Source organism: Nanorana parkeri, unplaced genomic scaffold, assembly GCF_000935625.1.
Source record: "Nanorana parkeri isolate BGI_ZX_2015 unplaced genomic scaffold, ASM93562v1 scaffold94, whole genome shotgun sequence".
NCBI classification, from domain to species: Eukaryota; Metazoa; Chordata; class Amphibia; order Anura; family Dicroglossidae; genus Nanorana; species Nanorana parkeri.
In genome coordinates, this window is record NW_017306362.1 from 431,683 (window position 1) to 451,181 (window position 19,499).

The window sequence follows — 19,499 nt, forward strand, 5'->3', positions numbered from 1 at the left end:
AATTGATGACATATACATGTCCGTCTTAGGCAACATGCAATAACATTACCGCGCGTGTGTTTAACACACCACTGCGGCCCAAGCTGATGTAAAAAATGCATTCACACTTTCTGTTTGCATGTGTTTTTAACGCTACGTTGAGGCGTGTTTGTAACACACATTCGAATTCATTGCCCATGTCCTCGATAGGCCTTTTAATTCACACTGATGCATAAAAAAAAAAAATAACATGAGCGACTCCACCTTTAAATTTTTACATTGGAAAGAGAAGTATCACATGATTCACTGGACAAGAAGCAGAAGTGATGCAACATACCGTACATTGTCACAAGCATGGGCTCGGCTAATATCAGTAAAATATCCTTTATGTATTAAATATTGCAGTGCATATAACAACTACACATTCACATGAGAAGACTACGGTGAATCAAAGACATGCAAGGGGGGAAAGCATGCAATAATCAATGTGACTGAACCCCCTGTGGGTGCAGAAGAGGTTCCATGGGGCCTCCGCTGTCCCACCAATGTCACCTTAAATGTATTTTTCAATGCAGCTCAAATAATTATCTGAAATCTGTGTACTGTCACTCTAACATATTTCAGGAACTTGGAGATGGAGGGGGAGGTCTTTGGGCAGCCTATAGAAGTAGAGAGCACAGGGAGGGTCTTTGAAGGGTGGTGATGTGTCTGCGTAGCCCTGTATAAGGGAATCTGCAGTGCTTCAGGTTCCAAAATGTAGTGTCTGGGTGGAATGTTCACGTCTAGGCTGGCATGCATGTTGCGTTTTTCCCCACATCTGACTAGTGTCTCCATTGATTTCAATGGGTGCCACATGCGCGTTAAGCGCGAGAAAAGCCGCTCATGAAGCAAAATCTGCGACCTGCGTTCTGCACTTTCCCCCCACTGGTTTTAATGCATGCCAATGTGCGTGGGGAAAAGCATGTTTTCCCAGCCACGTTTAGGGTGCCATTAACAAGCAATAAATAACAAGGCAATGCAAGCGTGCTCTGTGTTTTCGATGTGCGTCAAAGTGGGCATTTTTGTGCACGTGCGCCACGCACTCACACCACGTCTAGGAAATTAGCCACCACTCGCACCATTGGGTCATGTGAACACGCATCAAAGCACGTGTTTTTTCTCGCACACCAAACATGAAACGCACTTACAGTGTCATTACTAGTTAATGACACCCCAAACATGTCCGGGAGAACGCGTGGTTTTCCCTGCATTTGCGCGCCTTCAAACATACACCAACACATGGGAAAAAACACAGAACGCAAGTCGCAGACTTTGCCACATTCGCACATTTGGAGCACATTCAGGAGCCCATTGAAAGCAATGGGAATGTGCACCAAACGCATGAAACAAATGCCCACGTTCGTGCAACGTGATGGTGCGAATGGGGGCTAAAGGTTTGGGCAGTAAAACCAATTGTAGTATTTGTACTTCAATTCTGTATTCAGCTGTTTGGCTGGATTTTTCTTTCAAGCCCCTAAAAATTGGATCAGTAACAATTAGGAAGCAGCTACAGTGTAAGAAAATGTATCCAATAACATGTTTGATAACAAACATGTTATCAAACAAATAAACAGGATTTGAGGTTTTATTGTATGTTTGGGATTTCAATAAGGCCGATCATTATGTAAGGTCTAATGGGATATTATAACATGTGGACAATCATTAAAAACTAAGCTAAGAAGTTGTGAGCTGGTGCCTGTCACCCCAATAATAACACTGAACACAGTGCATGACGACTTCTTAGTCACACTGGGCGGGGCTTAGAGAATAAGGGCGCATAGTGTCCAAATATAATCTGAGTTTAGGTAACGTTTAAAGTAAATCTAAAGCCAAGACTTTGTTTTTGGTTCTGGATTGAGTAGGGAATAGTTAAAGCCCCTTTCACTTGTTTCCTGTCTGTGTCTCAGTGGGGAAATTTCTTTGCACCTCCCATTTTGGACGCAACAAGATGAGAGAGGGAAAATAATACAAAAAGAGCAGAAGAGTGACAGCAGAAAAAGACCAAGTGGTTCATGGAGTCTGCCCCCTTTTATAGATCTGTGTGTGTCCCAAGCCTGTTTACATTCACTTACTGTTGACTGCAAGGGTGTCCCCAGCATAATTGGCGCCTGAGGCGGGGGTGGAGTGCTGGCGGTGCATGTTAACGCTGCTCTAGCCGGCATACTGGTGGTAAATCACCCAGCTCTGGCCGGCGTCCCCCCCAACTTACTGACATCACTGGTTGCCGGGAGCTGGGTGGGAAGGGCCCTTACACATTTCCCCACCCGGCTCTTAGCAACCTGGGACCCCTGGCCGGAAAGGGCCTGCTACCCCCCACGTGACCCAAAGAGATGCCACCTGAGGCGAGAGCTTCAGTGTGCTTCAATATAGGGACGGCCTTGGTATGACTGACTCACTACAAGTCTGTTCCAAGCATCAACTACTCTTTTGCTTAAACAATAGGTTCTAAGGTTCTTAATCTTCACTTTATATTGAAAATACTGCACTCCCGAAGCTTATTCACACCCTTAATGTATTTAAAGGCTTCTCTCTCTTCTTTTCTCAAGACTGTACATATTAAGTTCCTGTAGTCTCTCCTAATATGTTTTATCCCTCAGACCTACCACCATTTTTGGTGAAATCTCTCCAAAGTGATGGTAAATCCCTTCTTAGACAGTTGTTACCAGGTGTCCAGATTGAACGATTCCCTCTCTGTTCCTGTTCTGGTGGCAACTAAAAACATTGGATTATATTTAATTTATAATCCCATTGACACAAACCGGAATAAAAACCTGACAAACACAGATAAGAGAGCGCCAGGCAGATAAAATAGTTTATTAATTGTAGCATTCATTTTAAAAACCCAAAATGTTGTAAGAGTGCAGAGGTGTCCCTTTATCAGGGCTGAAGACTGTTGCAATGAGAAAGGATCTGGACAACAAATATTGTAATCTGAAGTGCACAGTCTATTACTGTAGAAGCATAGATGCCCATTCCAGCAATAAAACACAAGCGCCAACCCTTCCCTACTCTGTCTGAAGCTAGAAAAAACGTTTTTGGCTTTAGTATACACTTAATATACCTAATTTGGAAATATGCTGAGATTACACACACTAGATCTGGACAATGTTAACAGATCAAAGCTATGCAATCATTCAATGCTAAATTCTTGACTTGAAGAATTTGTTTGTATGCATGGATTTGTGCTTATAGTGACTGACATTGGAATGGTATTGCTCTGGTAGAAAGGAAATATACATGCGGTTTGCTATAAAATAATTTACATTTTTATGGAGAAAAGGATTCTTAGAGAATATTTGTGCCAAAGATAAGTGACACACTGAGCTTCATGTACTGAAGTCTTAAAGGGAAATGTTGCAGTGGGTGGTTAAAGGAATGTTTTGCTTGGCCGATATGAGCAATACAGACTTTCTGAGACAGTCCTGTCCTAAATGTTCTCAAGTATTGCTGACATACTATTTGTGGAATTTGAGGGGTATGGGTATGAGGCGCTGGATCTTTGGTTGGTTTTAGTCCATTATGAAGATATATGTCTTGATTCATGGAGCATAGTGCTCGGGCTAAGGAATCTCACACACATCAGGGGGTCTCAGGAAGCACCCTGATAAGAATCCAAAATCTCTAGGAGCATATAGTAAAGTGCCAATGATATAAGCTTGCTGGTCCTTAATCAAGATGACGCAAGATGTAACAGCCAACATGTTTCACGTGATGTTTGCAACCCCAGAAACATATTGAGGGGAATTTATCAAAACTGGAACAGCTTTGCATGGCAACCAATCAGCTTCTCTCATTCATTTTCAAATCTTAACTGAACAAACTGAAGAGAGAAGCTGATTGGTTGCTATGGGCGACTGCTCCAGTTTTGATAAATTCCCCCCATTGACTATTACATCTTGTGTCATCTTGAGGACCACTAAACTTATATCCTGATTAAGGTTTTGGAAGCATGTGTGGGACATAATATGGCGCTCACTCTGTGCTCCTTAATGATTTTGGTGCCATTTGTGGAGACTGTGCAGCTGCACAAAGGCCCTCTGGGGCCCATTTATACTAGATTTGCTGGGACTGCTCCCTGGACATGCTTCACTAGATATGCTGGGACTGCTCCCTGGACATGCTTCACTTCAATCTAGGTGTCAATCGATACACACACACACACACACAAGTGTTGTACTTGGTAAGCAGATGACTAGGGGGACCAGAAATTGGCTTCACATAAGACACTTTAATGACTCTGCCACTGCTCAGCTACCATATTGTTCATAATTATCCCCTTTTAGGTTCTGCACAGGATAATATAATAGTTGAATTTAATGTAGAATTCATGAGATAGAGGTTGTTAAGGATGACCCTAAGATTCTGTGCAGAAGCCCAAGTAGCCAATGAATTGTCAGAGATGAACAGTGACAAGTCCTTAGAAAACACTGACTCCAACTTTTGATATTTCATCAAACTGTACACACTTAAATCTTAAAGCTCATCTCTAGCCAAAACGTTTATTTTAGTCTTGCACAAAGTGGAAAGGAGACGGCACCTCTGGCAGGCTTCCATTTGTGCATTGTGTCCCCATTGGCAAAATGTCCCCTCACTCTCTTTCAGGACACAAAGTAAAATGGGGAACAGTTACAGCTTCTGTTGGGTTTTTAATTTTGGATGTGTCTTCCTTTCCCAGTGATGACCACTCCCTTCATTCCTTGTTCCTGCTATCACAATGACAGGAAGTGAGCTGCATCTTCCCAATGGGGTTTACAGACAATTAGCAATAAAAACTTGACAGAAGTATATACTAAGAAGAAAAGGTTTGGCTGAAGTTGGGATTTAACTTGGGCAAACCTGCTGCCATTGGTTCATAAATATTAGGGAGTCATCTAAGTCATTCCCCCAGACCATATGACAGGGACCCCAGCTAGTGCTCTAGTCCTGCCACATCTTCTCCTCCAATGCTACAGGTGGGTTGGAGCAGACTGTCAGTCACAGCTTGCTTCACCTGCTCAGTGAAGGTACATATGAAGGTGTCAGAGGCAGGGTGAGTGGTTCCAGCTTGGGGAAGTAATGTGTTCGCATGGTTCTTAGAAAGTTGTATGTTTGTATAATCACAGTAGTGCTGACTTATCTGAATGCAATCCATAAATGGCTAAACAAATATAAACCGCAGGATGTCTTTGTGTGATCTAGGCACCCGATGCTAATTAAATTTACAAGAGTTCAGTACAGTTTGTTTAAAAGCTTTGTTAAGTCTTGCTGGGTTAAATTAACAGATTAGCTGAAATACCTTTCTGGAGAAATGATGCTTCAGAGTTCCACCAGCGCTGGTCAAGGTTTAAAACGTTCAGGCATCAGCAAATCAGACTGTCCACTTTAAGCAAGATCACGTGACCCAATGCCAAATTGCAGGATTGTGAGTTGAAGTGCCACTCTCCCACAATCTGGGGCTGAGGGGACAGTATAGAAATAGCCAAATCAGCTGCTGAACAGCTCTGTGCATTCTCATACACTGGACAAAACAGTATCCAATATCAAGCCATCACACTCCTTATACATGTTCTCCCTTGGTAAGCCTTGATCAAGGGGGTATATGTATGAGCCCCTGAAACACGTTGGATATTTCTATGTTGTCCTCTCATCCCTACAATGACTAAAGCTGTATCTGGACTATTACGGAGTTGTCACTTCAATTCACAAACCTACAATTTGACACTACAAACCAAGGGGTGGAGATCCACTACAATGTAGAAGCTTCCTGTCTGGTAGTCAGTAGTGATGGGCTCGGACGTGTTCGCAGCTCCACGTGCCGAGCCCGCCAGGAAGCTGAAGGCACCGCAGCGCCAATCACAGGCACGGAGACAATCCCGATCTCTGCAGCTGCGGCCCGGGAAAATGTCTCAGTACCTGTGATTGGCGCTGTCAGCTTCCTGGCTGGCTCGGGACGTGGAGCTGCGAACACGCCCGAGCCCATCACTAGTAGTCAGATCACCATTATTGACTCTTTCACATCCTAATGGGCCAGCCGCACCAGTAGGACACACCTTGCAGGTCCAGCACTTTTATTCCATTTGTTTCCATGACCCAATGCCAGTTTTAGGTCATGTAATCAGCACAGCAGTGAGATTGGAGCAGCAGGTTATGAGTTTAGAGTTCCGGCATTTCTATTTCTCTTCAGTCCATCACAGCACAGCTAGTAAAGTGAACCTAGTATTACAATTAACATAAATCAGTAGGAATGACATGAATTTATTTAATAACACACACAAAAAAAGGGAACCATACCACCCAAACAGCTTATATGATTTCAGCTTTCTGTTCTCTGCAGTGTTAGAAAATAAGCCCCAATTTGTTTTAGGCTTACTGAGTGCTTCAATGTACATTCGTAAGTAACAGGCAGCAATGACTGTCTGTGGACTACCCTCGCTTTGTCACAAAGGGTTTTATGAGCATGACAGCATATAGCATGTAACAGGCAATGAAGTACCGGCTAATGAGTCATTTAGGTCTTTGAAGTAATGTATTATGATGTCTTATAAACCATATTTACAGTGCTTTATAAATGTAAGTCACCGTGCCAACAAAACCCTTAAAGGAAATGTACAAAGACCGGTTATGCTATTGAAATGATGGTGGGCCATAGCAATTGGAGTGAAAACCAGTCAAGAGCAAACAATCAAGATTCATGTTTTATTACATGAAAAAATAAGGCATGATATCTTATTGCAACAGCTCCAATATTGATTTTGTTATGATGCAGAAGTCAGAGCTGATAGCCAGATCACTAGAAATGGGGGATATCACTACTGAAAAGATTGAGTAATCTAAACATATCTAAAGTACAACTAGACCTTAATATTGTTGACCTATAATAAGTTCCCCAACCCCAATGAGTGCTGCCCACTGGGTCAAATACATGACTTCAGCCCCAATCAAGCAATATTAACTGTGCAGCTTAGAGCTGCACAGCCTTTCTCCTAAAAAGGGCGCTTTGTACTGCTCATGCCCACCTCTGTGCATTCGTTTCTATAGGAAAGCCGTACTCCAAATGACCACTTGAGGCCACCAGGAGTACAACTTTCCCATACAGTGACGGAACTATTGCCATAGCGACCCAGGCAGCCGCTATGGGGCCCGGGGGCCCAGCCAAGGACCAGGAACAAAGGGGTCCCCCTGATGCTGTGCAGGTCGCCTGGGTCGCTATGGCATCGCAGACTGCAGGTCTATCACTATCGCCTGTCAATGATCTGTGCAGGGACGTGTTCCTCCTGAACTTTCTATTCACCTTGCACTCTCATTGTACAATCTCCTTTAGTCTTCATACACAGCAGTGTAATAGTTGAGTACATATTCCTCATGCTATGGCTTTCATACTACAACCATGTCGGTATGACAGCCTAACCAACTGGACACAAATTGAATGGCTTGTTTAGGTAAGGCTTCTACTATATAACTTTGGAAAAGCTAAAGTAGATGGTATAGAAATTGTAAAATCAGATTGTAACGTGTGGCCAGTTTTATAGGTGGGGACAATGCTGAGCCAACCTGGCCATATTTTGCTCAAATTTGGGTATTGGGTGGCGCCTGTACTGAACAGAACAAGTCTCAAAAATATTTTAAAGTATTTAAAGATTTAAATTGTTGGAGGTATGCACAGAGAATGATTCCACACAAAATAAAATGTCGGCACTCAAGCGTAGCAGGCCTTACTATGTGCAAGAGGTGCATATGCATAGGACGCCTACATGAGGGGGTCACCCCAGGAGTATTTTCAATGTACTTGGTACCTCTACTTTGCCCTTCGATGTTTATAATAAGGAACATTTGCCCCCTCAGTCCCCCCACCACTCCAAATTCTACTTTTCAAAACCCACCTCACCACCCTGGATCCTTGCTGAGGAGCCAGGTGGCCAAAGAGCAATGTCAAAACTTCCTCCATATCGGCAAAGTGAAACTGTATTCACAAAGCACATTGTATACTGCACTCTCTTCAACCTACAACTGGCAACAGCAAACCTAAGGTTTCCAAGGGGCAGTACATAATGCCTTTGGCGAATGTTGTATCACCCCACATGAGGAAATAAGCCCTTTAAAAGATGCACTTGGCTGCCCCATTGTGTGACAAGCTTCAACAGTGCTGAGGTAACATTCACAGAGCAGAAATGCCAACTGGTTACAAGTGAACAAAGTATTTTCTTTATGACTGGGATGGGTCTAATCTATCACACAGGGCGCCATAGAACCTAAGACCATCCCTGCACATGAGGCACTTAAAGTGTTTTCCAAATAGCTTTAGATGGCTGTACTGCTTTCTGCTGGATGTAGCATGACATTGAAGCATGTTTTACCTAGTTTAGAGTACAAAACAAAAAGGTTATTTCACTATGTATTAAGTGTCTACACAGTACAGTAGTATGGCCTAGTACAGAGAACAACAGGGAAGCCTGTGGTGATCAAGATGGCCGCCTGCTTACGTACAGCGGTTTCCTTTTCCTGGCTGTGTCGCCACAAATTGTGCGTGAACAAAACCTGTACTAAAAATTGTAAACAAATCTGAATTTTGGATTGCAGACACTGTGAAATTGTTATGCACAAGTGAAATGAATCTTAAGAGTAAAACAAATCACTACTTCGAGCCTTACTTCACCAGAAATGTACCCTTACATTCGAGCATTGTGAGTGCACTGTATGTATCACAAGGCATGAGCAATCCAACGTGTACAAATAGATTTAGATATATAAATATCAAACTGTAGGTAAGCTATAATGTAAAATGTACGTGTGCTAATTGCTTATATCTCACGATGCTTATAAGTGTGTCAATCGAAATGTTCACACATGTAAATAAATGTAAAAAGGTGAAAAAAAGCAATGTTCAGTAAAATGTATTTATTAAAAGCCAGTTAATGTATCATATTTTTATTTATGTATTTATTTTTTTGGTTTGCAGAAATGGGGGGTCACCCAAATGGACTCCCAATCTCTATTTCTGTATTTAACTTCACAATGGCAATGGAACACCAAAATGACTGTTTTGCGCTAAATATGATGGAAAAAATAATAATTTCTTAATAAACTTGCTGGTCCAAGATATAATAGTGCTTGTTATTTATTAACTGCTAATTTAGATACAAAAAAACACAAGTGACGTTAAAGGGAACTGCGGGCTCATTGAAAATGTATTGAGCGTTATGTATCAATGTGTTCTTAAAAAGAAATGTTAAAAAAAGTGATTTACCCATAGCCACCAATAAGATTCAGATATGTAGGGCAGACCTGATGATGAATGGTGGATAGAGAAAAGTAAATGCAGTTCTTGCTGATATATAAGGCCCAGAATACAGTGTATAGAATGCATAGTGTAGGAAGAGGGGGAGGCCAATAGGACCAAATTATATGATCTGAAGCAGGCATGTCAGACTTGTGTTTTTTGGCCTCATGTGGCAATCTCGTTTGTTTGTGACACTTGGCCAGTTTAAGGATTTATACTGAATCAGCTGTATTCCAGTTGGTAAAGGCAGGGCCGGAATAACATAGGGGGTACTGGAGCGCCAGCTTCAGGACCACCACTGAAAATAGGCCCGGCCATTGATCCTCTCAGTAGGCCTGATGGCAATTTGGGCAAGCTGGGCTAAACACAATCAGGCAGAGGCTCTGGCGGCTCTCTAATCAAGCATATTAGGCGCAGGGCCCCAGCAAGGAGCGAGCGGCCGCCTAGTCAGAGAGACGCTTTTACTGCTTCCCGTCCAACCGACCTACAGCACCAGGCCCATGATGCTCTTAATCTGGCCTGCACTTTCTTACATAATTGTTTTTTGTTGCAAGCTGTTTTTTTTCTAAAGCGTTAATTACCACAGTGCTAGACTCTTATTCTGGTGTGGCCCTCAGTGGACATCATGCAGCCTCTTGAAGAACAATTCCACTCAATATGGCCCACTGTTCCAATTGAGTTTGCTAGGCTTGTCGTAAAGGGTCAGTCTACTGAAACCCAATCTATCATTGTTTGGTTGGTGCTGGAGAGACATCTCACCCAAAGGTTTTCTTATGGCACTTAGGGAGACCCCTGCATTGGGATCCCTGGTCTGCACACCTGCCATGGCCATTATGAAGGGGACCTTCATTAGCAAGAGTATTGAGGGGTTAGAACCCATGTCAGGTTTTTACTGATGTCTGTGTCCCTACTAAGGAGATTTGTCCTCTTTATTTGTGAAAGTGATGGCAAAATCCAAAATTTTGAGTTGTCATCAGAATGTGAATAGAGGGGGCACATCTGTTCCAGTAACTATTGTTTGAGTGGTTGCTGGCCACTGAAGAGCTCTATGAATTCACAGTCCTAATACATATTCTTCCTTAGTAAGCCCAGACGAAATGAGTTTTTGCATAGGCCCCCAAAACGCATTGGTTATTTCTATACTGTCCCCTTAACCATATATTGAATAAAGATGTATCAGGACTATTAAAAAAATCATGGCGCTTCAATTCACAATCCTGCAACTGCCTAAGCGTGGATTTTCTCTCACTTTGGAGAGATTTCTGATGTGTCTCCCCAATTGTATACAGAAAGAACCTGACATGGGTTTTAACTCGTCCCTACTCTATGCAAACTGAAAACAAAACAAGTTGTGGTTTTGGATAAAAATATAGAGTATGTATTTTAAAAAGTGTCAGAAGTTGGAAAAAAGGTGAAGGGGAACACTCCAAGGTGAGCAGTAACAAAGCCAAGAAAATGCATCTGAATTTGGAGAACCCAAGAGATAAAAGAAGCCAGGGGGGAAAATGTTGCCCAATGCATTGCATATAAAGCAAGAATGTCACTTTGGGATTGACTGGTTCTTTGAATATCTGAAAAACAGCTTTGCTTTATTTCACAGCCCAGGAACGTGCCTGGAAACTCCCAATGTACATGAACTATTGCAATTCCCGTCTTGAGTCTGTTGCAGCCATCCTGTTTTATACAGTGTCCACAATATGAAAGGGTTTAGCAATTCAGATATGAGTATCACGGAAAAGGATTCTGTTTTGCAGACATTTTTGCAGACATTTTTCTTTCAGTGCTTTCTATAAAGAGCATCATGCTGTCCGATTTATCATCCTTTGGCAGCTGCTGGATAAGTTGAAGGAGTTTTCTGCCCAACTCACGTGCCTAAGATGTAAGAAAATAAAATACATGTTAGTCCCAGCTAAATCACATGACCATTTTGTGCCATTGCTTCATTTACAGTGTGGTATTATTCATTATTGGTATTTATATAGCACTTTACACAAAGCACATTCACATCAATCCCTGCCCTCAAGGAGCTTACAATCTAAGGTCCCTATATCATATGCATACATCTGAGGGCCAATTTAGACAGGAGCCAATTAACCTACCAGCATGTCTTTGGAGTGTGGGAGGAAACTGAAGAACCCTGAGGAAACGCACGCAAGCACAGGGAGAACATGCAAACTACTGGCAGATAGTGACCTGGCTGGGATTCAAGCCAGGGACCCCAGTACTACAAGGCAGAAGTGCTAACCACTACATGACTGTGGTAGCCCTCATATAACTAGGTAGCCTCAACCCACAAATGGAGTGACTGCAAGAAAATTAAGTTTAAAATAATTTTCCTTGGCCAGCCATGAGCCGCCTCTACATGGCCAACTTAAAGAGAATCTGATGAGTGCAAACATTGTGTCTCATCATCCTCCCTCATCCCCATTAGGTTTTTCATGGACTAAAAAGTGGTAACCCTACTGCTAACCCAGTCGATGTGATCATAAATAATTGCTATTTTTTTAAAATAAAAAACACTTGTTTACTTATTTTACTTATTTATCTTCTGCAGTCCATTTGCAGCCAATTACTGTGTATATGCACTTGGGGTGGTTGCATGGCATTTCTCAGGATGGGTCTCCTTATGATGATAAAGGTTGACCATGCCTAAATAATGTGTGTTTAAATGGCCACTTGTAGTGTCATTCAGCCTGTGTGACAAGGTAGCAACACTGAGATAGGGACAGTGGTTGTCACCCTATAACAGGAAGTCCCTGAACAAGGACTTTCATGGTAGGATCACCAGGTATTATTTTAAAATATTACTTGAAAGCTGAAAATGTACAATTAGTTTCTGCAATGACTTTAACATGTTAAAGCTTATATGAGATTTTGGTGAATGAGTTTAAATATGCTGTATGATTTCATGGTCGGTTATGTGTATGAACTCTCTATAGGCTTATAATTTAAATGACTTTACAGGGAATACTTACCAACTTGAAGTCCAGTCTGAGATAGTGCAGCATAGCCAGGGCATGCAGAACCTTGGCTATCTCGGCTGGCTCTTTTTTTGCAGCCTGTTCTCTCATGTCATAGATAGCACTGAGGATCTGAAGAGCTTCTGCCTCCTGGTTTTCATCTATGGCAAAGACATTGCAACAAATTAGGATGACCTGAGCAGAGTCATGTAGTTTTATTCTAATTACTTTAATTAGCTTCTGCTAATAACCTGACAGAGGTTCTGATCCTTCCAAACCTTATCAAAAGCGAGATTAAAAAACGTTTTGGAGGTTTACTTTAAAGAATATTCCTCTTAAAGTGGAAGAAAGGTTGATAATAAAAAAAAAACCTGCTGATTGGCACTAGGAGACTGTGGGGTCTATTCACTAAGCTGCCGAGGGCAGCCGAGTGAATGACCGATCTGAAGTGAAGTGAGCCGAACACTGTTCGGCTATTCACTTCAGGCTGGTACGGCTAATTTCAGCCATATATCGGCTTGCTTCGCGTGGCTTCGGGTTGGCCGAACATGCTGAGCATGTTCGGCCGACCCGAAGTGCAGAAGGAGTTCAACTCAGCCGATCCAACATCTGGAATGAATTGCTCTCACTGCGACGTTCGCGTCGATATGTAACATGTGCGGCGTAATGGGCACAATCGTCGTTTTTGCACGTATGCGCCCCCGACGCATGTTTGCATGCGTGTATGTATGGGTGGGGACTTAAAAAATGTTTTTATTTTTTTTATTCTTTTTGTGTTACTTTACATTTTTTTTGGGGGGGGGGAACTTACATTTTTTTTCCTTTTTTACTAAACTTTATTGCTATCACATACGAGGCTAATAAAAACCCCCTATGTGATAGCAAAATATGTGACAGGTCCTCTTTATGGAGACATCAGGGGTCTCCAAGACCCCTAATGTCACCTAGGACCCCCCAAAAGAAGCTGATGAAGCTCAGATCTGCTCCATCAGCTTCTTTGCAGCTTCTGAAGCTGGAGAGTGACACAAGAATGCGGAAGTGATGTAATATACAACACTACCGCATTCTTGCAGAGGAGAGGGGATCTAGAGAGCGATCTAGAGAGCTCCCATCTAGAGAGCACCCCATCTAGAGAGCTCCGGGCCGACCGTTTTTTTACTACGGCTTGCCCGGAAGTGGTTAAAGATGCCGAACAGCAGTGAGTGAATAGCGGCATTCGGCATTCGGCAGCTTCGTGAATAGACCCCTGTGTGTTTTTTTCTGCCATAAAAGCTTCTTTCACCCATTTGGCATTTTCTTTTTGCCATATGCTGAGTCTTATGTGCAGCTCAGCGCACGGGCCCAGCATGCCGAGATGAAGTAACTCCCGTACGCATATCGCTGATTTATGTGATTGGGGTCTGGCCAATCAAGTTGCTGAATACTCTCAACCCAGAAGAAGACTGGGGAGAAGATGGAAGCGCCGGTAAGGGAGACATGCATCAGTGGAGGGGTACATTTTGGAGGTAAGTCGGCTGTGCATACTAGCACATTATGGCTAAAATCTCGAGGGTGCCTGTTTTTTTTTTTATACAGCTTTACTTCCGCTTTAAACAAAAAATCTAAGTATATCTTAAGCACAATTTTAGCTTTGGATATAGTCAGGGCCGGATTCATGAGCATCGTGAGCCTGGTGCTGTCAGTCGGGCGCATTGGAAGCAGCGGTTAGGGTTGCCATATTTCTTCAAACAAAACCCAAACACTCTAGCACCATGTGGCTGGTGCCTTGTGAGGGCTCAATGAGCTGCCACCTAATATGCCTCATTAGAGAGCCGCCGGCACCTCTGCCTGATTGCGTTCAGCCCGGCCCGGGCCGCCATCGAGCATACCGAAGCGATCCGTGCTTGCCGGGTCTATTTTCAGTGGTGAGCCTGGCGCTCCAGTAGCCTCTATGTTAATCCGCCCCTGGATACAGTAAATATTTAATCACACTATTGTGCTGGAAAATGATGTTCACATTTTTGCCTTATATGGCAAGGAGTCCTACCTAAGCCTTCTTGATCCCTGTCATCGAACCAAACAGGACCACTTCTCATTGAGGACCTTATCTGAACATCAACCAATCTGTTCAGGTGAGTGTACCATATGTCCGTTATCTGAAAAAAAAAACAATCTAGGATGATGATGATACTTACATATACTTGCATATATATATAGATAGATAGATGTATCTATCTATCTCTATATCTATATACACACACACACACACACACACACACACGTATTTATGTTTCAAACCTGCAATACTGACTTACCTCAGAATACAGAGAATCAGCAATGTCCATTTTATTTTGCCGGAAGAATACATTGGCCATATGGAAGTATCCCCCCGCAGTGCTGATGTCAGCCGGTCCAGAGACTGTGCTCGCAAAGTAAATCTGAGATGGATAAAGTACTTATACTCATGATTATGTAAATATAGTCATGTTTCCATAATAGGATAAAACACACAAGTGCTGAATACAGTGCTTAACATATACCCAGCCACTAGAGGGAGCACTGAGAAATCTGTGCATATCTTACACCCATAATATGAAACAGTAAGCAATTAAAGATTGTTTCACATATTTTTTTCAAATAGACATTTATGATGATAACATAAAATTTGTGGTTATGGACAAAAAAAATAAAAATAATTTTTCCTATAAAGCATATTTCCATTTTTGCAGTCAAATTTGAGAAAACCTCTCTATATGTTTGTTATGGGTTCCCATTCACACAGCATACCTAAAATTAGGGATGCACCGATGCCGTTTTTTTGGTATCAAGTACGAGTACCGATATTTCGAATACGGAATACCGATACCAGCATCCTGAGGTACTGTGGGGCTGCTGCCCGGCTTTCTGATTGCTTGGGAAGCCGGGGTTCTATCGAAAGAAAACCGACTTAATGCTCTCCTGCAACACTGCAAGGGCAGCGTGGCTTCCTGGCCAATCAGTCATGACGTGCCGCCTAACTTCCTGATTGGTTAGGAAGTCAGGCTGCCTTGCAGTGTCGCTAGGCAGCATGAAGCCGGCTTCCTAGCCAATCAGGAAGCCAGGAGGCGGGTCATGATCCGCCGCCCAGCTTCCTGAATGGCCGAGACGCCAGCTCCATGCTCCCTCGGTATTGGGGTAAGTATTGGAGTGAATGGTAACAAATATAAAATAGGTGTTATCCCGATGTAAGTGTTTAAAGGGGAACTTTATAACTATACATAGAAGAAAATATTCCAAACATACAAAACTCAAGTAAACAGCATTAGGACCTTTTGGGATATGGTGGTGCTTGTAGGTAGGGTCAGTGCTAGGCTATTTTGTACCCTAGGCAAGACTAGCTACTTGCACCCCCCAACCCACAATCCCCCCTTCGCGTGGCCCCATTCTCCTGCCGGCTGGCTTCTGCAGGCGACAGGCGGATGTAAGCAGTCGGGAGCAATAGACGTACTGCTATTGGCTATTTTTATTTGAAATAGCCAATAGCAGACTGGCTATTGAAACCACACCCAGTGAGCAGAAGAGCAGACCTGAGAGAGAACGTTGTCTCTCAGTTCCATTCCTCTGCTCAGTGGGCATGTGCAATGGCCAGCCTGCTATTGGCTTATGCAATTTGAAAAAGCCAGGGGGGGTTAGTGGTCGAGGCTGCACCCTAGGCAGCAGTGTGCCCTAGGCGGCTGCCAAGTTTTGGGGCCACTCAGGGTCCCTTTTTTCAGAGCGACACTGATATCATAGTACCTTATAAGCAAGTTTGGGGGAAATGCGTCAGAGATGTTTGTCTGAGATGTTTGTCTGAGATGTTCTTAATGCCGGATTGATGAAATAAAGGATACACATGGATTTTTGGAGTGCCTCTGCTTTCAGAAAATATATAATGTTTTGGGGGTTCTAAGTAATTTGCATTTTAACATGTGCGATATCTGCTAGTAAATACGTTGGTTTTCCACTTAATGTAAAAGGCCAAGCTGTTTCCCAAAACTGTCAGTACTACCGGTAATACTTTAAAATGCTCATACAGAATAAATATATAGATAAGGCCTTCAGACATTCCTCCAACTTTCTGGATCTGCATATTTGTATTAGGTATGTGACTGTAAAATGTAATGATGGTAGAGAATCAACATATCCAAGGTTAGAAAGGATCTTCAGAGGGAGGATACCTTTGGCAGGTGTATTTTAGGATTATTTCTATCTCAACTTAAGGGTCATGTCACACTGGCGATCCTGACAGTGGCAAAAACCTACAGGGATCTCTTTGGAGGACACAGCAGGGGCTGAAAAGACCCTTGCAGGTGTTGCCCTATTGGCAACTGGAGGAGCAAGGCGGCACTTTCTTACAGCATTTTGGCAGTGAGGAAGTGACGCCTTGCTGCCAAGGGAGTGGAATATATATACAGTATATATATATATATATATATACATACAGGGAGGAAAAATACATATATACACGTATATAGGTATGTTTCCTCCCTGTATTCCATAGTCATCCTCTCACTGTTGAATTCTCACCCGCATCAGGATTTCTAGTCGCCCAGAAGAAGGGACCCTGCGCGGCCCCGAAACGTTGGCTGTTTGATGCATGTGACGATTGATAAAAAGTGCTTTACTTCTTGCACATATCGAGTGCTGGTGACTTCTTATGGACTGTATCTGTCACGGCACCATCCGTGTTGTCACTTCAAGCACCAACCTCTTACTCACCGTCTGTATGCTGCATGGAGTGCAGGTGATTTCATATTAAGCATTCTAGTGTGACTCGGGCCTATCTCTCACAATGCACCCCCATAGTAATTAATAATTGTCTGATTGACACACAGAGCGGAAAACTGATCTACAAAATGTTATTGAAAAATAAAATGAAAATGGGTAATTAAATTAAACAGGTTTTTTTTTTTAGGAAAGGAGGACATGGGGAAATCTATCATTAATTTAAAAAAGAAAAAAATGAAGGAAGACACTTATATGATCCCCAGCAATGAGCAGTCAGCCCTCTGAATGAACCAATGCCATGTTTACCGAAGTGAGGACACAAGAGAGGAAATCAGCAACTGACCTTCACTGGGTTGCTGCATTACCCGTCGCTACACTTTAATAATTTACTCTAAATGACTTTTGTTGTCCCGAATTTGCTGCTGAAAGTGACTTTCTGATCGCACTCTGGCATGACGTTTTAGCTAAGGTATGCTGGAGTGACACTGTTGAATATTGAGGGCCGTATTGAAAATTGTATGATCTTGCATGTACTAAAGTAAAACATCAGGTTATTTATTTACAATACTACAGTGCTTCTCAAGCAGAGGATACCGGAATCTCTTGAGGTACATTGAGACACACCAGGGAGTATATGCATCCAATACAGCTGGGTAATGATCTGCTCCCCAATTAGTGACCGGGGTTCATGTCAAATTAGGTGTGTAGGTTTGCTAACAGGAAAATATTAAATAAACTCACATCATTAGAGAGGTGGCGCAGGGATTCCTCGAACTCCCCCTTGGCAGAGTACAGAAGGCCGAGATTCCGGTGCAGTTTGGATCGGGTGAGGTTGCTGCAGTCTACAGATTTTAATACAGTCCAGTAAGCATGAGTCAGGTACTCCTCGGCTTGTGTTAGATTCCCCAGACCTACATCATGAATTAAAGTAGTATTCAACTCTCAAACTGTTTTCAATATTGAATCCAGATTAAACAAATATACATTGCCCAGAAAAGTATTTTTTTTTTACGTTTCCCTTAGCACTCTCAGTTCTATTTCCCTGAACTTCCTCTCCAGTACACAATCACAGGGAGCAGAACAGTTTCCAGCAGCTTCCAGTGGTGTCACAAAGGGGGGTGAGGCCCGTCTGACACCATTAAAGGGATACAACAGCAAAAAGTTTCCCAGCACACTCACCAGCCAGCAAGCAAAAAAACTTGCCTAACTGCTAAGGTTAAAAACCATTGAAGGGGTGATACCAAAATGACTGACAGTCATTTTGGTGTCACCCCCCCTGAAAAGTCGGGCACTCGGTCATGGATGACGTCACGGTGGGGTGTCACCCGGGTGCACCCGGCCTCGGGACGCCTCTGATGGTATCTCCTATAAGGGGAGCATATTGAGGAGCCAAAAGAGGTGAACCTAGCAGAGGACATTATTAAAACCGCTAAGACGTTCCTCCAGCATGGTAGTTCTACAATTACGTCATCAGCAGATGACCTTCATATCATATGATATGCTTTTAATAATATTGCTATCTGCAGCTTGCCTCCTGGATGAGTCCTTCTGGTGCACCAAATAATTTCATTTTATAATGGGTTGACTTTTCCATCATCTCCAATATATGACTTGACCTCATGTATCTTATGGAGGACCTCATTTACTGTGCTACCCCTACGATATCCACTACAGGACTTGGTGTTTATACTGGCGACATCGTTTTTAGTATTGGCGGCGCCATCCGCGGGCACTTCGAGCACCCACGCTGACAGGGATACCCGATAAGGAGTGCAGCAGGATTCTGGAATACAAGATCCACAGCCGCAATTATATATCCTCATTCATTTCCTCAGGTCTGGCAGACTCATTCACCATTCACAACGTCCACCAGGTTTTTACAAGTGGAATGACCCTCTGAGAATGACCAGATTGGAATATTGTCACCCAACACCTTTAAAAGATGGAATTTTGGGGCACCTGATGCCACCCGCCGCGTCCTTAACATAATCCATCATGCCCATGGCTCCAGGGCACCCTCTCTGCTCCTTGCTCTAGACGCGGAAAAGGCGTTCGACAGGGTGCACTGGGGCTATATGCAACATGTCCTCTACAAATTCGGATTCTCAGGATGGATAATATCCGCCATTATGGCACTATACTCAACGCCCTCTGCACAGGTGTTCACATCGGACGCTTTATCTAAACCCTTTCTTATTACCAATGGGACTAGGCAGGGATGCCCCCTCTCTCCCCTGATTTTCAACCTTACCATGGAACCCCTGGCAGAAACTATCAGGACCCATATACAAATCTCGGGATTCCAATTTAACCAGAATTCACACAAGATCAGTCTATTTGCCGATGACATCCTACTACTCCTCTCAAATCCAGAGACCTCGCTGGCTGCCGTATCTGCAGTACTAGATTCCTTTAGCGCGGTGTCATATTATAAAACCAATAATTCAAAATCCCAGATCCTAAACCTAGGAATACCAGTAGCTAGTAGAATGATTTTGCAATCACACTTTCCGTACCAATGGAGCTCCAATGGTATTTCA

The 19,499-nt window shown here is 43.0% G+C and overlaps 1 protein-coding gene across 1 annotated transcript in view; it reads right to left on the reverse strand.

Annotated features, from left to right (window-relative positions):
- Nucleotides 1–11,002: 11,002 nt before the first annotated feature.
- The window catches only part of ZMYND12 (zinc finger MYND-type containing 12), a 20,540-nt gene continuing 12,043 nt past the window's right edge, over nucleotides 11,003–19,499 (reverse strand). Inside the window, exons 4-8 of the mRNA XM_018552624.1 lie at nucleotides 17,701–17,870; nucleotides 14,529–14,651; nucleotides 14,261–14,369; nucleotides 12,250–12,395; nucleotides 11,003–11,146 (exon numbers count right to left, since the gene is read on the reverse strand). Of these exons, the coding sequence (XP_018408126.1) occupies nucleotides 11,003–11,146; nucleotides 12,250–12,395; nucleotides 14,261–14,369; nucleotides 14,529–14,651; nucleotides 17,701–17,870 (692 nt within the window). The remainder of the gene's footprint in view (nucleotides 11,147–12,249; nucleotides 12,396–14,260; nucleotides 14,370–14,528; nucleotides 14,652–17,700; nucleotides 17,871–19,499) is intronic.